The 20,403-nt window shown below is 35.7% G+C and overlaps 1 protein-coding gene across 1 annotated transcript in view; it reads left to right on the top strand.

Moving 5' to 3' along the window:
- The first annotated feature begins 2,688 nt into the window (after positions 1–2,688).
- Positions 2,689–20,403, top strand: part of LOC105837074 (probable chitinase 10) — a 40,127-nt gene continuing 22,412 nt past the window's right edge. The window contains exon 1 of the mRNA XM_036287843.1: positions 2,689–3,000. Within this exon, the coding sequence (XP_036143736.1) occupies positions 2,998–3,000 (3 nt within the window). The 5' untranslated portion in view covers positions 2,689–2,997. The remainder of the gene's footprint in view (positions 3,001–20,403) is intronic.

Raw genomic sequence — 20,403 nt, forward strand, 5'->3', positions numbered from 1 at the left:
GCCGAGAGGCCGGCCGTCTATCGAAATTACCTTATATAAAATCTCATTTAAACGATAGAAGAAGCCTCCAATTTGTTGCGCACCGTAATCGCGACAGGTACTTGAAATCAGGGGTTTCCAGTCACGAGCGTATTGGGTAATCCGCGAATTGACACGCGGAAAAAGGCACGTTGATGATTATAAACGTATAACAAATAAACCTCCCCTGCGGAGAAGTAATTTTCGAAACGCGATAGCTCATTATGAGCCCACCGCAAGCGGCGACGTTTGGTGGAAAAGGCTTAACGATCGTTTCGATAAATTGCAGCGCTCTGTCCGAGCAATTTATATTTCTTTATAACGTTAATTACGCAGATACTTACGGATTGTTAGGATCGGCGAGAGAGAAAGGAGCGCGCCGAAGGTGTTTTCATATATATGGTCGAACTATTGAAGCTCTTACACGGAGCTAAACGGCGAAGACGATCGGAGAGAAGGATGAAAAAGGGAAGTAGAAAAAAAAGGCAAGCAAGATCCGCAAAGGAAGTGTCACGAAAGTCACTTTCGCCACTTGAACGAGCGAGAAGGTCTAAGTATCGACGTGTGTCTCCGCGACAGTTTAGCGACAGGAATTAGGATTCTCCTATCTGCATTCTCTTCCTGGGAATCATTATATGCGATTAATTCGCGAAATGATTCAACACAGGAAACGCTCGTTGTGAGAATTGTGGCAGACATAATTAAATTTACGTTTGGTCGAGAGACGTCTCGACATTAATAATTACAAATATGAGATCGTGAAAGACGGACGCAAAATCATTACATGGGCTCATTTCGGATTTTAACATCTGTGATCAATTATGAGTTGTATTGTGCGGAAGAAGAAGAAGAAGGGGAAAGAGAATATGTTATTAAAATGTTTAAAATAAATTTCGTTGCTTATTTGCAAAGCCGGTGTCTGTAGAGTATTTTAGAAAGATGGCATTTTGAAGAAAGTAATTTGCGGCTTTTCTTCTCAGCGAAAGTCTAAAAAAGAATTTTAATCTTAATTACACTGGCCTTTTGGAATAGATAATTAGAGCGATACGATCAAAGCAGTAATTTAGTAATCAAGAACTGTACATTTACGGAAGCTCATTAAGCATATGGGTTTCTTCCTTAATTATCCGTTAATCCTTTTATATAAAAATTGTTAGTCTGCCAATCGAATTTCCTAATATTCATTAGTTATACATATGGTTATTTAATTTAAAAAACAAGGTGGGAAAATACAGAAAAAAGTATTGTAAAATAATCTGGACAGCATTTGAAATAATTTTTGAGATTTTCGTTACGTGGAATGGTCCGACGTTTTGAGTTTGTTATTACAAGCCTCCTCATCGTAAGTGTGGATCTAAACCAATTTTAGATTATTTACGCTCGTAAGCGCTGCAAGATCTGGATTATCCATCGCATCGTGCGCAACTGTTATATATAGAACGATCACCGTCGACAATTTGCTGGAACATTTTCCCAATTATATTGCAAGTGTTGCAACATTTAACCGATCGATTACGTGTGTACCAGTCGTATTATGCAGCCGTTACGCTTTGCATTAAAGTGCATTTGTGTCATGTGCAATGACAAATTTTGTAGACTTCTTATCATTTTATCTATTATATTTTTTTCTGCTTTCTCACCGATTAATATCGCGCTCTAGATAATCACGAAAATGTCACAGGTTCTTCATATTTAAAACTTCACAATGCTATTAATTTTAACAAGTATCCCTCTACTTACGACGGGGTTAAGCTTCGAGATTTTGGTAAATTGAATTTATCATAAATCAAATAGTTTAAGTAAAACAATTATAAGAAGTAATTCCTTTACTAAAACAATGAGAAATTTCTGCATTAGAACAAAATAAAATTTTTTTAAAGATTACAGTTCCTAACATAACATTTGTTATTACAAAATTAATATTTAGCTTAACACACAGATTAATTTCAACAAGGGATTAGAAACAATATTATTTTTTAAATACATGCTCTTAATATAAAACTCAGAATATTGCGAATTAATGTTTAATTTGAGTCACCGCTCAACGAGTGTTTTCGTTAGCTTCGTCATAATCTACTATTTCACTTTTAGGCAGCAGCAGGTCGGTCGTAAGTTCGAGGTAGTCGTATAAGCACAGAGGGATACCTGTATATTTATGCAACATAACAGGCAGAAAATTTTAATAGACGTTGGAGTCCAACAGTACCAGATCTTTCGCGTCATCTCGCTCGACCGATTTCAGGTATAGCGCGCGCCATCGCTTACTATATGCAAAATGAAAGGCGGATCTAATTGCCGTCGCACCAAAAATTATATACCATTAATATACGTCAACGTTTTCGTCGTAGACACTATCGTCGCTTTTTTTCGCAGCAGTGATATCTTTGTCATCGTCATCGCCGCTGCCTAGTCTAGAGGTGTGCTGCGAAATTGTACAGTGTGTGCAAGGAAGAGAGAGTGTACTTCGTTCAATGAAGAAGAGGGAGGTTGGGGGAAAAAGAGAGAAAGGGAGAGGGAGAAAAGAGAGAGAGAGAGAGAGAAAGCAATACAGCTAGAGAGAGGGAAAATGAAAGAGAGCAGGTGAATAAGAGAAAGAGAGAGAGAGAGAGAGAGAGAGAGAGAGAGAGAGAGAGAGAGAGAGAGAGAGAGAGAGAGAGAGAGAGAATGACAGTAGGCTTGTTCGCCACACCAGTCAGTGTTTCCCGAACTGCTGTCAGTGACAGTTCCCCGATCATGCGGCGGCGGATCCTCGATAATTGATCCGTATCAATAATCGAGATCCTTCTTTTTTTTTTGTTTCAATCTGTTGCCGATCTGCCGGCAATTCTGTCGTGTTGTTGAGTTTTCTCTCCGTTTTGTACTGTTTGTCCATTAGTAGGACGCTGCCCGGAGGATCTTTCGACGGTTCTTCCCCTCGGTGCTACGAGTCACCGTTGTTGTTGTTGTTGTTGTTGTTGTTGTTGAGTAACTGGAGCGATCATGGTGAGTACAATTTTTATTACATTGGTATAAGTACGTTTCCATCTTTTACGTTATGGCATCGCTTTTATGTAATGCAGTAACCTGAAAAACGGAATGAGTCAGAAAACGTTAGATCACACGTCAAATTGTTGGATTGTTAGATTAGAAAGCACCAGATTGCTCCGTATTTTTCTCATAATTTGCAAGTTGAGGGAAGAAAATTGTTGTCTGTAATCCACAAAAATTAAATTATTAAATTTCACACAATAACTAGCTAAGTAACTATATAATTAAACCGATTACTGTGAGTAAATTAAAATTATGTTGAATTTAATCGATTCTTCACAATTAGGGACAGCAATTCTCAATCTGATTTATATACCAATTTAAGTGCATTAGATAAGAGACAGTTTCTCGACAGGCAATCTATCTCACTCGCCTAGATCTGTCACAGATCTTCGACGGAGAAAGAGAAAGAGATCGTCCGAACGATTTGCTCCAATTTCGCGATTATCGCGTTCGCTAGAGAAATCAACGAAATCGCGATTTCCCGCGCAACGAGGAGATACTCGCGGCCGGATGTTCCGTGTTTTTCTTTTCGCACGCAGCTCCGTCTCCGAGCCGACTGATCTTCTCTCTCGCACGAGGGACGGGGTTATTACGTCACGACGCGTGAATTTATGTTGGACCACCACGGAACCGGTCCTGAAAAAAGAAGTTTGTTACGAATGTAAGAATTAAGTTGACTGCGTGAGATCGCGATCGCCGGTCTGCGTCGTTTATGGGAGCGTCGATTTGCTGGATCAATTGTGCATTTGCCTTGGAAATATGTCGGAATCACGGGCGACATTTTCACTGACACTAAATTTAGTTGTGAAACTAACTCTCTATTAACTGAACATATTTGAAGTTTATTTTATGCTAAATTCGTTAAATTATAATTTTTAGGGAAAACTCGATTGGAATTAAAAACACTTGTCAGTGTTACATTAACGTTATTAATTTTGTTAGTACTCTTTACTGCAATTTTTATTGTGCAATTTTCTCAATGCAATTTCTTAAATGGTATGCTAGTATTGGACATCTTTCTCTAATATGAATAATCGTTTTTTTACAGAAAAGATGATTTTAAAATGCCTGACAATTTAACTAGATACTAATAGCTCTGTTGGTTCATCAAATTAATTATGTAGAACTCTTAAACATAATAAGAACGCGAATGCTGCAAAAAGTATTACATTCTAGCAACTGCTTACATGACCTACATAATTATTTTGATAATTTAACAAAATTATTTTTAGATTTCTATGAATAGCTAAATTTTTACATACTTTAGCAAAACCGGTTTTTTTACATGTGCTCATTTATTCTATCAGGTTTTTTCTAAAAACTACACAACTTATCTACAATTTTATATAAGTAACAAAACTATATTTACTTAATAGCAGTAATTAATAGATTAGCATATAAACATAAAATAATAATAACGAATAAAAATTCTAGATAAATCACGTTCGATATTGATGCTTAAGTCATGGTTATCATGGTTGGAAACAGTCGACTTATCAAACATTATTACGGCGATAAACCTTGAGTGTCGCTCCTTAAACTTTTAAATGCAGATAAAAACGCGTAAAAAATTTTATCCACTCAAACTATAGTAACAATGTAATACTGCGGTAATGATTCTGCGACAGGTATCTCGGCGTTCGCGTTACACGTACACACGCATACAATAGGACTTTTAGGTGGAGAACCCGTTCTGTTCTTCCGGGTTATACTTGTAAGTCCTCTCACTTTCGTCGTGCGACGACCTCGTCGACGCTTCTTTTTCTTTTTCTTTTTTTTTTTGGTGTAACGACATAAATCCTTGCCGGACAGCGGCATCGAAATCACCAAGCGATCGCGTGACGCCTTCGTCGCGCGTGGGCGAACTTCTTCGACATGGATATGTATGCGAACAGATGCATGAAAAGTGGATATATCGCAACTTCGTTCGCTTTAATTACGTGCCGTTATATTATGTTGTTATACAGGATGCACCTGTTCGCGCAGCGAAAGCATCGCGATCTTGCAAGGGTTGTAATTGAATCGCTCGAAAAAACTCTTTCGCTTTTCACTCTCTATCGTTTTCAATAGCAGTTTGAACGTCATGCAATTAAATCTCTTTCATTACTTTTCGTGCCGAGTTAAATGACTTGTGTGATTATATGGCATCAATATTAACCCTGGAATGCTACTTATATTTTTCTTACATTATCATTATTCTTGGTGAAACTTTACTTACAAAATTAAGAAGTTTTTATACTTGTTTTGTATTTTATAGGTCACAAAGTGTTAAAACTTAAATGAGCTAATACTATTTTTTATGTAAACAAATTTTTATGAAATGTTATTTTAAATTTTAATCGACATTTTAACATTTTTTAAATTTTCTTCTCTGAGATAAGAATTGCTATTATAATTATCTTTTTAAATCTGTTTATTAGTAATCTAGTTATATATTTTTTTTTAATTTGATATAAGTATGATATTATGAATAAAAGTTTAATAAAAATATCGAGTATGACGTAGAAATCTTAAGAAAAAATGTTTTTTAAATTCTTTATATCAAACTATATTACGATCTTGCAATGTCAATATTAGGTTGTTAAAGACTCGAGATTTGTCACTGGAAATTGTTCCAATTACGAGTCTAAAAAATATTTGCAATCATTATAAACTAGAGATCTATGGTACACGTTGCAACTTTCTATCTCATCCTGCCACGCCCTGGGATATCGAGTTAAACGTCACATAAGCATATGATGATAAATGAAATTGCTGCATCAGTTTTAAGTGTTTCTTCTAATAAAATATTAATGTCTTATTTATGAGATTGCGACAAAATGGATGTCGAAAATTAGTCAAGGCCAGACCGTTCCTTTTATTTGTTTTTAACACAAGAGGGACATTTTTTTTCTTTATCGTGCGATTCGAAACTCGCGAACACATGGGATGCAATGAATTGTGCTGAATTATTAATGAATGTCTCTAATCGTAACCAACCGGTATAACGATAAGGAAAGAAAGAGGAACAGAGAGAGAGAGAGAGAGAGAGAGAGAGAGAGAGAGAGAGAGAGAGAGACCATTTTTATTCTGTTATATACATCCATCGGTGAAACTTCCCAGAATCGGGTTTTACAACATTTTACCGTTCTCAACACTTTGACATTCACTCCTCTGTTATTACGATGACTTTCCGCTTTATTCCAAAATTGTTTTGGATATTTTGACGTATGCGAGATACAGATTTTTAGTGAAAAAGATTTAGCTTTTTTACAAAGCTACTTTAGTAGCTATGGTAATATTAATTGTAGTAACCTTATTAGGACAAGGAGATATTTTAGACTAGAGCTCGAAAAAATTGGGCTACTTTCGAAAAATTTTTTTAAGAAAACTGCATATATTCTTCTACGTTTTACACATCTGCTTGTACAGATTTAGTAAATATATAGTAATAAATATCTATAAATGTTAATTATGATTAAAGTTGAAGTCGATAGTTTCAGTAACTTTTGAGAAATCGCCCCAACCAACTTAAAAAATATAATCATTTTTAAACATTTACACACTGTGCAAATCTCTAATAAGCATTCGGCTACACTAAAACTTGTTAACATTTACCAAATTTGTACAAATATATGTGTCAAAGTGTGGAAGAACGCGTGCTGCGGTTTTCTTTGAAGAAATTCTGTAAAATGCTACTTTTCCTAACTTTGGACTGAGTGTCCCCTTAAACGCTTACGTTTTTTTGTTTGAACAGAACACCAAGTAACATTTATATGTTTATTGAACGTTGTTTTAATCCAAACACAATTTCAATTATAAACGAGACGTGCTCGCCGCGACAAGCACTTCGCGCGGTATCCAGGGTATGCAGATTCGACGAAAATTAGCCCTTCAGAAAATTATCCTGCCGCATTAAGAGCCAACTACGCGTGTGGGCGAAGTCGCCAGTGGTGTAAAGTACAATTTAGTCGCGCGGCAAAGCAACCGGGTGACACTTACGTTTCGTAGACCGGAGCGGCTACTCGGCGCGAGTGAACGTACGCGCGAGGTGTACCGGGCCCTCGGGGTCGGTTTCGATAGAAATTCGACCGGATTCCACCGGCTTTCTATCTCGCGATTCTTTTCCGCGGCGCCGCATCGCATGCGTACGGCCACCATTTGTCTCGAATCGTCCGATCCGCTCGAACCTAAACGGAGAAAAGCGCCAACAACGACGGCGATGACGACACGTAATTAGCGAGTGCGCGAGACAGTTGGTTTTCTTTTCTTTCCAGTTACCTGGGTTTTCGAGGAAAAACTGAAAAAATGCACGCGTGACATTCCAGCGTGCTGGAATCGATGAGAGTGTAAGACCAGCATTTTACAGTCGCATGGGTCTTTTTTTTATTTAAGATCGTCTTAAGTACTGTCATAAACCAATCACAGAGCTGCATTAGCATCTAAAGATTACCTAAGACAGTCTTGAAATGAGAATGGACTATGAATAACCTAAATATTCTTATATCTTTCGAGATAAATGCAACGCTTCAAGGCTTTCTGTTCACTCGCCACTACTATGTTAGATTGTGACGTCAGAAGCGAGTAAATGCACAACAAGGATTCTTGCAAATAAATTTTGAAATAAAAATACGTTTTAATGGAACAACACTTACAACCAATAGAACAAGCTCGTAATATATCGACAACGTTTCTTTTGTGTCATTAATTAATTAATAATTTTACACTTACTACTAACACTTAAAAGTATCGCATCGGGCATTGTTTAAAAAAAGGGGGGTTATTACGAAAATATGCGACGACCGGTTTTTTTATTTTTTTCAGTTTTTTCTCGACAGATAAAAATCACGCTGCAAAACGCACGCAACGCGAGCGTACATTTGAGATCTTTTCCGCCGGAAGTGAGGTGAGAGGACGGGCTGATTGTCTCTAGAATATAAAGTTGCATCGGAGGCGGAATGTTAGCCCGAGGACGTGTAAAAAAAGGAAGCGTATCCAGGCCATCCGCGTAGCGTACGACTTATCGTGTTTTTCGCATGGGAAACCGGTGAAAATTTCATAAGCGCGGGCGCGCATAACTTACAAGAATCCGACGATGAAGTAGTGAAAGGACGAAAGTGCGTGGAACCAGAGAGATATTAGAAAATAGCGAGGAAGAGAATTCTAGAGAGGATTAGTGCAAAAGCGACAGAGAACTCTGGAAAGAAAGTGATATTTTATAAAATTAAAACGTATTATTTGTGGAGAGAAACATTTATTTATATATATATATAAATGGAAAAAACATTTTCTCTTAAATTATCCAAACGAAAGCTAAGAATTTTATCAATTAATTTAAATTTATATAGCTGAAAATGATTTGTCATTAAATAGAAAATAGGGGAAAATTGCTTTAAAACGCACAATATAAATTAAGGATTTAACGTCCCACTCGCGCCAGTGGAATTACGAAAATGAGAGGTCTCCGTGATAATAACGGAATCACAATGACACAAGTAGAACAATAATAATATCTACGATGGGAGAAAAGGTATAAAACGGCGTGGAAACGGCGGTTCAATTACGCAGCCCGCAACGTTCAACTCCGCTGCTTTCCAACGTAACCTACATACGCGCTTATATTCTCCGCCTGAAGAAAATGAAACCCTTTTAATCTTCTTATTAACGCGTGTGCGCAGAGCGTCTCAAAGTAGAATCGCCAATGCGGACCGATTAATAATCGAAGTCCTTTCGCAAAGAACGCAACGCTAAAGAGCAGTCAAATTATGAACAGCAAAGTTCGCGAATCTTGTATTCGTCCGACGCGAAAAGGAAAACCTCCCCCCCCCCCCCGATGAAATGAAATCGAAATTATTGGGCTACAAGTGTAGAGCGACGAAGAAACTATTAGAAACGGTTACATGCATATATAATTATGTATACGACCGCGAGAATTAATTTCGCGCTGGTAGCAAGTCATCGCGATTCTCTCGAGACTGACGTCGAGTGGGATAAGAGAGGTAGGAAGTCGGCAGTGCCTGTCTTCCACAAATCAGCAATATGTCCCGTAGCAGGAAACCGACGGAGGTTTCGTAAGCGCGCGACAAAACCACCGAGAGCCCCCCTGCGGCGGAAGTCAGGTGAAAACGGTCTGCGAACGTGCGTAGCCTGGAAACGAATGCCTCGATACGTCACACGCATCGGGTACGCGCGTGCGTGCGTGCGGCCAGCAAACGGATTGATCGCCGACGACGGATTGTCGGCCGCTCGCGACTTTAGAGCAAATCGGTTCCGCTCTCGGAACCTATGGCTAATTAGCGACGTGGGATATAAAGGCGAAGTGACTTCCCCTTTTATATTCAACTAATTCACGGCGCCCCGCGTTGTAATTAGTGTGCATTAGCTAGTAACCGCGGTAAGCTGACTATTACGAATAATAACGATCGGTTTCTGCGAGAGGGTGAGAGCGCGGAAACGTAGACGTAATTTTCGCGAGACGCTCTCGTCCCCGGAGCGAAAGTTTCGATCCCATCGTTGTATGTAACGTGGACACACGCGGCGAATTGGCCGCGTCGAGAGCGGGGCACTTTTTGCCCCGGCGGTGCCGAGTTGTTTCCAGGTTGAAAACGCGTCCGGGCGCGACGTGTTTAACAGGTTGCCCTTACGTAATGCCCCGGCTACACACCGTGCATTGTGTAGATTACGCCTGAAACGGCGATCTTCGTGGTGGCACGGGCCGTTTAGATCTCCAATGTCCAAGGATGGCGATGGGTGTCGGCGGCGGAGAACGTTTTGACACGCGCGGAACGAAAACCTTTTCTCAAATGCAGCTGCGCGTCCGAAGGATAGCAACCCGACGGCGATTCCTGTTTCAGCAATGTCGAAAGCACTGCTAAGCGCGTGTGCGAAACAGGAAATCGTCAGAATAATTCGCCGACGCGAATTCCTGTCCACGTAAAGATATCGATAAAAGAAGAAACGCGAAAACGGGAAAAATCGCTCGAAAAATATTTAATTGGCACGTAGCCGTTTTCTAGTTCTGGTCTGTGGAAAAGAAGAAATTGAGTGTATCCGAATGAATTTTCTTACGAAAGTACCATACGTAGATTGATATCTCATACGTCATTCAAGGTTAATTAACTTGGAAAGTGAAATTCGTCGCTACGTGCTGTTTTTTAGGTTGCTCAATGTACCGCGCCTTTCCAGGCGCGTTGTTTTCTTCATTATTCTCACAGCATCACGTTGTGAGGCTTGCGGAATAACGAATATATTTCAATTTTGAGATACAGCCGTTATAAAAAATAAATGAAAAGATGTCACATGCGAAATTAGAGCTAAATTAACACGTCCTTTGCTTCTTGTTCAATTTGTACCGTTATTTATCGCAAGCAATACACATACGTTTAATTCACGCATAATATAGAAATATCCCCGCTGTGAAATTTGTTAAATTTATTCCAAACATATGTCTTGTTACAAGATATCAGGTGTCGTAGCCTCTGACGATACCCTATATAAATGTTACACGAGCACACGCATGTCGGAACAAAGCGTACGCTTTATTCATGGGAAGAAACGAAAATAGTTTGCCCGCTGTTTTAAGTCGAAAGAGATAGGACTACAATCGCACTGTGGGCAAATATTGTGAGATGAGAAAGGAAGATCGATCTTGAACTGATAAGTGAATAATTGCATTAATGTACTGTGAAGCAATGCATTTTTATTCTAATAAGGTGTAATAATGAGCCACGAGCGAGCGATTAAAGAAGTTCCGCGAATGGAATGAAGAAACAGCAAAACCAGGTGTGAAATGTTAGAAGCAAACACCGCATTGTAATATAATTCCGACGCATACGGAAAACCGTACAAAAAATTCAGATCTCCAATTAATTGTGACAATTATTATTTTATTTTAATTTAATAAGGTTAATTAAAAGGAAATGGAATTTCTTAATTTTTAAGATGTAAATATTAATGAATAATGATTCCCTAATGCGATTACGTAACACATAGTTGATATTAAATTCAAACTTTTATTATACATGAGTTTATTATTAGTTATTTGTATAAATTGTACAAAACTTTTTTTACAATTGTGTTTGCAATATTATATTTTTCTATACATTGTAAGTTGGAGATAATTTAAAATCAATAATTTGCAAAACTGCTGTAAGAAGAGAAGCTAATTTTATTCTGAGGGGATTTTAACTGTGAAATATCTGTAATCCAGACAAATATGCTTTTAATATACTTTTTAAATATAGTTAATGAATTTTATATCATACTTTATTACATAAAAAAGATTTAATATCTTTATAAGTAATAATAATAATTAAAGTAATTTGATTTTAGCATATTAGTAGAATATCATACACTGGAAAGTTTCTGGAAGAAAAAATGGGGAACAAATTGTTGAACCGTGAGAAACGTTAAGAATATAGATTGTACTTTGGGAAAGTTTGGCGTAACCATTGAACGTATATGAACTAACGGAAATGATTAGACGAATAATAGATAGTTTCTTTTTTTTTCCACCGCTGGCACTTTCACCTGAACTCCGGGTTAAACGTTAATTGGCTGTTAATGAGCGCGATTCCATCCTCTTACCGAGTGTAAAAAGTTTAACGCGTGCCCGTAATTTATATTGTTGCGCTGAATGACAGAACATGGCATTATCGGCCGCATTGCGCCGATGCGATTGCACGGTGATCCTCGCGTTCTAATTATATGATAGGGTGAGCGGTAAACCAGGGAATGGGGAAACCGTGTGGAAAAACGGACGATCGTGCATCGATGCGGATATAATAAAAACACAGAACGCGATGTGTGTATTTACATGTCGCAGCTACAGAAGATGGTATCTTGCATAATACAAGACGTTTATAACATCAGTTTAATTTAATAATAGCTACAATCCGTTGATTGTGTAATTGAGAATAAATTATTTATCTTGATACATCGCGCATACGTGTTTCTGTAACTGTAACTAGTAACTGTAATCCCTGCAAAAATTGCTTACATATAGCAATGTAAAATTTTAGTGGTTTTTAACGATAGCAGATACTATAACACTAAAACATATTTATTGCCAGTAACGTTGGATTAAATATTAAAAGAAAACTATTAAAAAGTAATTACTTAATTATTAAAAGCAAATTATTTAAAATAATATAGAAAAATAACATGATGTATGTATAAACTATAAAAAATGTGCAATACATAATGGCATAGTAAAAGTAGGATGATTAGTGGTTGACACTCGACGTAGTTAAGGTAAAGATAATAGACATTTTTATTTCTCACAGTTCAGGCTTTCACCTGTTTTCAGGTTAAGCGCTAATTATTAGCTAATAAATCTGCACGGTTTTGAGATTAAAAAAAAAATTTGCATTGTACCCAAAGTTCAAATTTAGGTGAAAGTAAAAGGAATCAACAGACGCGCTGAGATTATTGCGCTAATTAAGCGCGAACTGGTTTCAGTTTAAATTCTAAATGTATAAATAAACTAGCTATGATCTCATTGGAGTTCGCTTAATTAATTTACAAATAAATAATTGTTTTACCGTGAGAAAGATGCTTTCATGTATAAAAAGTATATATTATATTCTTGTCGTCTATGAATAATAACAGTCTTTTAGCTTTATATAAAAGAAAACATAAGAATGTTTAGATTTCTGATACTGTTTAGATTTAATGTTTTTCTCACTTTTATAAGAGAATGATGTGAAAGAGAAATCGATTTATTTTAGAAAGGGATAGGAAACTTAAAAAATGCAAACTTATTTATATTAGTAACACAAATTGTTTTATTAATAAGTAGATAAATTTTTTATTGCATAATTTTTTCTACCTCACAAAGGAAAATTTTCTCAACTTGGAAATTTAGAAAATTATAAAACTTTGACAATATATACATATATACTAACATAAACTATTTTCTCGCTAGACAAATTTATCTTGAAGAAATAAAATTAATTCCTAAAAATTAAACCATCTTTAATTTTTAATATATAAAGTATGGAATAAATACGGATTAAATTTCAGAAACAGTAATAAATAATACAACAAATAAAAAATGTGTGTATGTGTGAAGAAAGATAATTAGTCAAAGCCATAAACCGCACGTCATTGTACGCCAAAATGATTATCGAAGGCGAATATTCTAAGGTCGCGGCGAGTAAGAAGAGTAAAAAGAAGAAGAAAAAGAAGAGTATCATTAGGCTACACCTCTCGAGTACGACACTTATAGTAATTATTACATCAGCGTATAGCACGCAAATTACCGTTAATGCGTCAGGTATATATGCGCCGTAGCGGCGGGGAACCTCGCCTTTCAAGTTTTCATAATTGGCCTGACGCGACGAGAATTATTGCTCGGCGCGATTGTAAAACACCATGAACGGCTCGCTGTTCTGTCATCCTGACAAATCAGGCGGCGATTTACATTTCATTGTCGCAGACCTTCGCCGTTCTCCTCACGATCAGACCCTGATATTACTGCCACCGACACGCAAGATTAATTTTTTAATCGTCGCGTTTTCGCGGATGCAAAACGATGCTATTGGTATCGATAAAACACTGTATAAAAAATATTACGTGAGCATAAGGATATCGGTAAATCTGCATAAAGTTCTATGATTTGCAATGTTAACACGGATCATAAAATGCGGAGCGAGGGCAGAAAATTCTTCGTAAGGAAGAATACATAAATACGCAATAGCATAATCATGTTTTTCTAGATATTCTTGAAAAAAATTGAAGGAAAATGTTCTTTTCTCTTTAGAACATTGCACCGAACTATTGCTCTTTCAAACGCTGAAAAATGACAGTTGGTTTAATGAGCTATTTAATAATAATATAATTATAAAGTTGAATATTATTATTATAAGTTCTGTCAAATTAAATGGGCAACAAAATTTTACCTTTCAAGTAATTTAATGCTAAAAAAATTTTTATTGAAATGTGACGGAAGCTTTTCTTAAAATGTTCACTTAAAAGTTAATTAGCAGTAATACAGACTCTAATGCTTCTCGAAGAAAAAATTCATAAATTGTAAAAATGTCAATATTAAAATAATATGTGACGGGAATGCCACGTGTATATACGCATGAAGAATAATTTTGCATGACTTTGATTTCCACTGTGAGTTAGATATGCAGTACGCTGCTTAGAAAGTTTAACAGGCTCCAGGCTGAATCTCGGTAATAAAAAAAATTATTTACAACCGGTAAGAAGAAACGTGCCATCATTGAAAATCGTGTTTTAGCTTTACGCACAAGGTGAATATAAGCTTTCGCTCCTGCAACCGTACAAACAGTAACTGTGTCGTCTCTCCAGTAGACCTACATTCTACAAAATAAACAGATTGAAATGCAAACGCATTTAGTTAAAGATATTTTAATACTCGCTATTGACAGCCTATTTGTTCATCTAAGTGCGATATAAAGAGCGACAAATCTAAAATATTGCCTTGCTTCTTCGAAGAAAGTCTTGATGATTCTAAATTTTTCATTTTAATCTTTGGTTACTTGTAAAAATTGCAATAACGAGACTGGAAATATGTTGGGGACGGTGAAAAAAAATGGTGAGCACGAAGAGAAAAAGAGAGGCGCAAAAGCTTCCTTCGAGAGCCGTACAAGGAGGTAAAACGTAAAAAAAGGAAGCACCTGACGGAAACCTATGATATGGCCCAGAGTAATTCTTGAGAGTAATTCGACGTGGAATGCACTCTGAGATGTAGGAATTCGATGGCAAGCGGGAACGTTTGAAAGTAGAAAATGACTGGAAAACACGAAAAATGTATGGGAGGATCACATAAGTATGAAAGTTTACCGTTCTCAATTTTTGCGTTTATGACCTATAAACAAATGTGCCTCCGTGAAAGGAAAAATAATTCTTACTAAGTAGAATTCATTAAAACGCAATCAAACGCAAAGGAACGTTATGTTAAATATGCGTTTATGATAGAATTACATTACATTTTGCTCTTAGAGAAAATTGCGTAAATACGTAACGAAATTTTATTTGATTTTATGACATTTTATCAAAATATTACATAAAACTACGTACAAGAAAGATATAATTACTTGTATATTTACTTAATATTTACGACACGATTTTTTTTTGCTTTTGCTTTGCGACATATAAAGAAATTTGTAAAACGAAGGCAAACGCATAGATGAAATAGCTCGAATTTACACTGATGAAGCAGTCGTATTAATATAGTTTGTATCATGTTTATGACTGTATGGCGGAAACGTTTCTATTCTGTGCGAGAGGTCGACGACAGTAATTCAATAAGGAATGCACTCGAACGTTCCGGAATTCGAGCAGAAATAAGAAAGCTTGACGCCACGGAAAACAATATTAAGATTAACTAAAAGCCGATTACGAGAGAAATTTGCTATTAGCATTATATAAAATGTGCAATTTATTGTGAAAATTAAGGGATATTTAAATCAAAGCGTAGAAATTGTGATGACGTAAGAAAATGGCACATTGACTCTCAAAACAAACGGATTATATAAATTAAAAAGGAATTATGTAAATTAAAATATATATTAACATAAGTTATAATTATATTTATTAATTAATTATACGAATTAAGATTGTTTTATTTAATTTTAGAAGTTCAAGATAAATCACGTTTATAATGGTAAAACTTAATACCTTTGTACCACTTTTTAAAATTAGTTTAATATATAAATTATAAATATATATGTTAAATAATATTACAGAGCTTTTTTTCTATAAAATTAAACTTGAAAAACTGAGGAAAGAATAATTAAAATATTAAGTAAACCGCATAAAATGTGCAGTGTGTTAAGTGCTGCGAAGTTAAACGTATGCAAGGCTAACCAAACGAAATCGCTCGAGTATAAACCAGGTAAATGTAACAAGGTAGCATGGCATGGTCAGAAAGAAAGCCTAGCACAGTGTAAACCGGAGAATGGATTCGTTGCATCTCAACGGTACTCCGCTTCCACCGGTGCGCGCAAGATCGCATGACTCACGCGTCGAATTATCCGATTTTTAACGTGATCATTTGCTATTTTGATAAGAAAGGTAAATTTAACTCTTACAGTCACGAAACTAATTGTCCGAATACAGAAATGTGGAAGCTTATTTTACGCCATAAATTCATCAAATATTATAACATTTTTAAAACGGAAAACATAACTGGAAGTAAAAAGTTTTGCCGGTGATGCATTTTTATCAAAATTTTTATGCTTTTAAGTTACAGCGTAAAAATAAGTTTCCGATATTTTATGACAATTAGTTTTATGAATATAGGTATGTTAAGTACAAGACATTTAATAGCCGACAGTGTGTCCAATAATTAAGTATCGAAACGTTAACCGTGAGCTATCATCATCATTATTAGTCGCTGGAAAGGTGTAATATTCTTTGCTACTTAATAATTATGATTGCTACTTAATCAATCATATAAAAGCGTTGTAGTAAAAGTTGAAAAGGACAGTAAAATCCAGGCGGTAAAATACGCGGGTTTGCGAGACAAGTAAAAGCGAAAACGCGCATTGTGACTGTCCGCGGTGCATAATCGTCAGCATAATTGCATTTCCCGCTTAATAGGCGACGCTGAGAATCGATTTCTCCCGTTGGCGGTGCATCAACAATTAGACGGGTCATACGACAGGTAACTTTCGAAAATCCCAAACTGTTTGTGCGCGCGTGCGTATACGTAGAGCTGTGTACAGACAGAAGCGAAGAGATGTCAGTGAAATTTTCACGGATGAACGGTCTGGCTGATCTAGAATCCGCCGCAAAATCGACCAGCAAGACTCGCGTCTGCATCCTGCACGTTGACGATCAGTGCATCGAATCTCGGACGAAGCCAGACGGAACGGGGACGTATCGCGACGTAATGCCAACCTTGCCGGTTTTCACAACAATTTCAGATGCTAATCGACGAAATAAGGGGAATTGAATCTGGTGTTAATTCCCGACGGCGGCGTATCTTAATCTTCCGTAGACACGAAAGTTTGCTCTATCCCATCGTTTCACGATCACAAGTAAACGTTCAAGAGCATTTTCGCATATTTACTTGGAAATTTGTAGGCTTATATGTCAATTTCAGTTTGAAATTATATACCAATTTCACTTTATGATAAAAAATTTTTTGTTTGATTATAAAATATGTTATAAATGAGAAGCAAATATAAGTTGGCCTATAAAGTCAGTTATAAAAATGTAGGTGATAAATAAAAATATACTTACATATTTTATTATTTAAAAAATCTACTGTTTATATCATATGTATTTTTTTCTGAAAATATAATCTTGATATGTTAAAAAATATCAATTTAATACATTTATGTTCTGTTTGAAACTTTTACTATCATTTACCAAGAGGAATTGAATAGTGAAGTAGTGTTAGGAAAATTAAGGGATCTAATCATGCATAACAAAATGACATTGAAGTTCTGATTTCTGGAATCAGGTTTGACTGTTTAGCTCATATTTTATTAACTGTATTAGTAATTAGTGGATAATTAACACCTCTAGTAAGAATCGGAATATTAACGAGAAGAAGCGTAAAAGAATAAAAAAGAATAAAAAGTATCTAAGTAGATTTAAACATTCCTTTGGTAGCAATCAATCAAGTAATCAGCTAAGTACCATTTATTTTACTTAAACGGCAAGCTATAAAATTCTTTTATGGTCGCTGGTACGTTAAAAGAAAATAAAACTTTTCATGTCAAAGATAAAATGTTATAATATTAATTTTCTAATAAATGTACAGATTAATATAAAATATGAGCGAGCTTTTGTCGAAAAACATACTATTTGCGTATATTTATTCTGTCACTTAAAATTACATTTTATTTTAGAATTAATTTCATTATTTGTAACTCATAATTATTAAATAATAAATTAATACTTCTCTTTTATTTCTAATAATATTACATTGATTATACTTATGTAATAATGTATAAAAGTTAAATAGGATGTGTCAACAACTGTTTAATTTTATCACAAAGAGTTTTTATTACAAGAGAATAAGAAATTTCATATTATGCAACACTATTGAATTGAATAAGATAAAATTATAAATAAAAATTAAAATTTTTAATTTATATAATCGATTTACATTAACATATCTAGCAATCAGCAATAAAAATCTGATATCGGATTTATTATATTATTGAGATACTTATGGAAATGGTTTTACAATTAGATACGATGCGTAAATAAAAGGATAAAAGTTTCAGTTACCTCACACAAAAATAGAAACAAATTAAACTATAAAAAAGCCAAGAAAAAATTCACATTAACTAGTAACATGACGTTATATGTCATGACTGAGAAAATGATTATCTTAATTTATTGTGTGATATTTAATAACAAAACTAAGATCACATTTTAATTCTGTGTGATTATAAATTTCAATTTTTTATAAAATATACAATTTATATGATCTATCGCAAAGATAAGTTTGCTTAAATTTCTCTCTACATAAGAAATACATAAAATATGCGATACTTTAGCGTAAGAGTGTCCTGGCTGGAGGGCACCTCCTTGGTAAGGATCTGGAAACACATCTCTGTTCTGTGGCGAATCTAATAAGACTCGCGAGTTTCGTGCCCGCGTGTGCTGTTCCTCTCCCGAGAAGAGGTCGAGGAAACCCGATACCACGATTTAAACATCTCGGGCATATCCCTTAAGATTTACGTTCGGATTGCCTCGCATCCACCGACGCGCAGGCGGGTAGACGAGTAAGGGGAACGTTGGAAATTATCATCCTGCCAAGTCACGGATACTTGACTGGCTATATAACACGAGGGAGTCGTGCACCGTGGCAATATAGGAGCCGCTCGTTCTAAAAGTCCGGCATAGAAATCTCTCGCTCTCTCCACGCGAGCGGACGTGCATAGCCAAGCCAGCCAGCCACCGACGACGACACGACGACGCAATGCAGCGACGAGACGATGCAACGAGAGAGTTGCAACAGGCGATGGCTTCGAGACACTAGGAATCACTTCAAAAACATTGAATTGTCACGAATGTTATTTAAACATTTTTGTAAGTCTGAAAGGTCTCTCTCGAATATTTCCAAAGTATATTTTCTCTTTTATGACACTACGTTATCGTTTCAATTCACGTATCATTTTGTGGATTTAGGTAATAATAATTTATTTTTTAAGAATTGTAAATAAATTTCAAATATTCAACATGTATTTAAAGCAACTTAAATCTTTTTATGATTAAATTATTAAAAAATGTTTGTAAATAATCTATTAAAATCTATTAAAGCTGATTGTTTTAATTCTTTCACAGCAACACTTTGAAGAATTAAAAATAAACTTTAAATATTAAAATATTAAAATAAAATTTAAAAAAAATTTAAATAACAATGCAATGTAAATTACATAATATAAAATATTATAAAAATTTAACACACTTTAAATATATTTAAGATTTTCAAAATATTCAAAGCTGGCAAGAGATTTTTATCAATCTTTTTTTTTAAATTACGGTAATTCGAAATTTCCGACATATATTCAAAAGTGACTTGAACCCATCGCTATTCGTCGCTAGTTGCAGCAACTGCAGTTGAAGTGCACAAACCGCATAAAACCTGCACTTGTATGCAAATCGCGCTAGATGCGCGAGAGGAACGCCTCTTCCTGTGTCTAGACGCGCGACGTTAATCTTTGTCGCGCATCTGCTTAATTAATAACCGAGCTAATGATTGTCGGTCTGGAAGTATAACGTGGAGCCGCTCCCACGTTAAAAACGAGCGGCATTTTGCGACGCTCGGCGGTGATACGCGAGCCGACAATGGGCAATGAAGCGAAGAAAAATGAGAAAGGGGACGAACACGGGTAATTGTTCGTTCGATGATGCCATTGTGTAGCGTGTGGCGAGGAAGTGGCGAGGAAACTAATATGAATCGCGGGTTCACATTGCTCGGTTGTGTTCACAGTGACACTTGTATGAAAGATAAATAATGCTAAGAAACACGTATGAGAAAAATGCGTATAATGTCTTAAATAAAGCTTCCATTTCAACCATAATTACAGGGACAATTAAATAGAAATTAATAATCTAATGAGACAGACCTTTTAGACAAGTAGATTAAATTTTTCAACGCTGAGATAATATTGGACCTTGCTATAAAAATAATGGTGAATTAATAATGGTTTTCAAATTTTCAAGAAATATTTTTAACTAAAAGGAGAAAAATTGAAAATTGAGTGACCAAGCACCCGAATGATTTTTTTTCTGCGATGCAGTATTGTAACAGATTTATAAAGCATCTGTAACAATATAATCCAATAGATAATAATCTATTCGTATAACGCGAACCTTTATGCAAAGTGAAATCGGAACAGAAAGATTAAAGGCATAATTGCGTTTTCTCTTTATCGTTCG

Source organism: Monomorium pharaonis, chromosome 6 (assembly GCF_013373865.1).
Source record: "Monomorium pharaonis isolate MP-MQ-018 chromosome 6, ASM1337386v2, whole genome shotgun sequence".
NCBI classification, from domain to species: domain Eukaryota; kingdom Metazoa; phylum Arthropoda; class Insecta; order Hymenoptera; family Formicidae; genus Monomorium; species Monomorium pharaonis.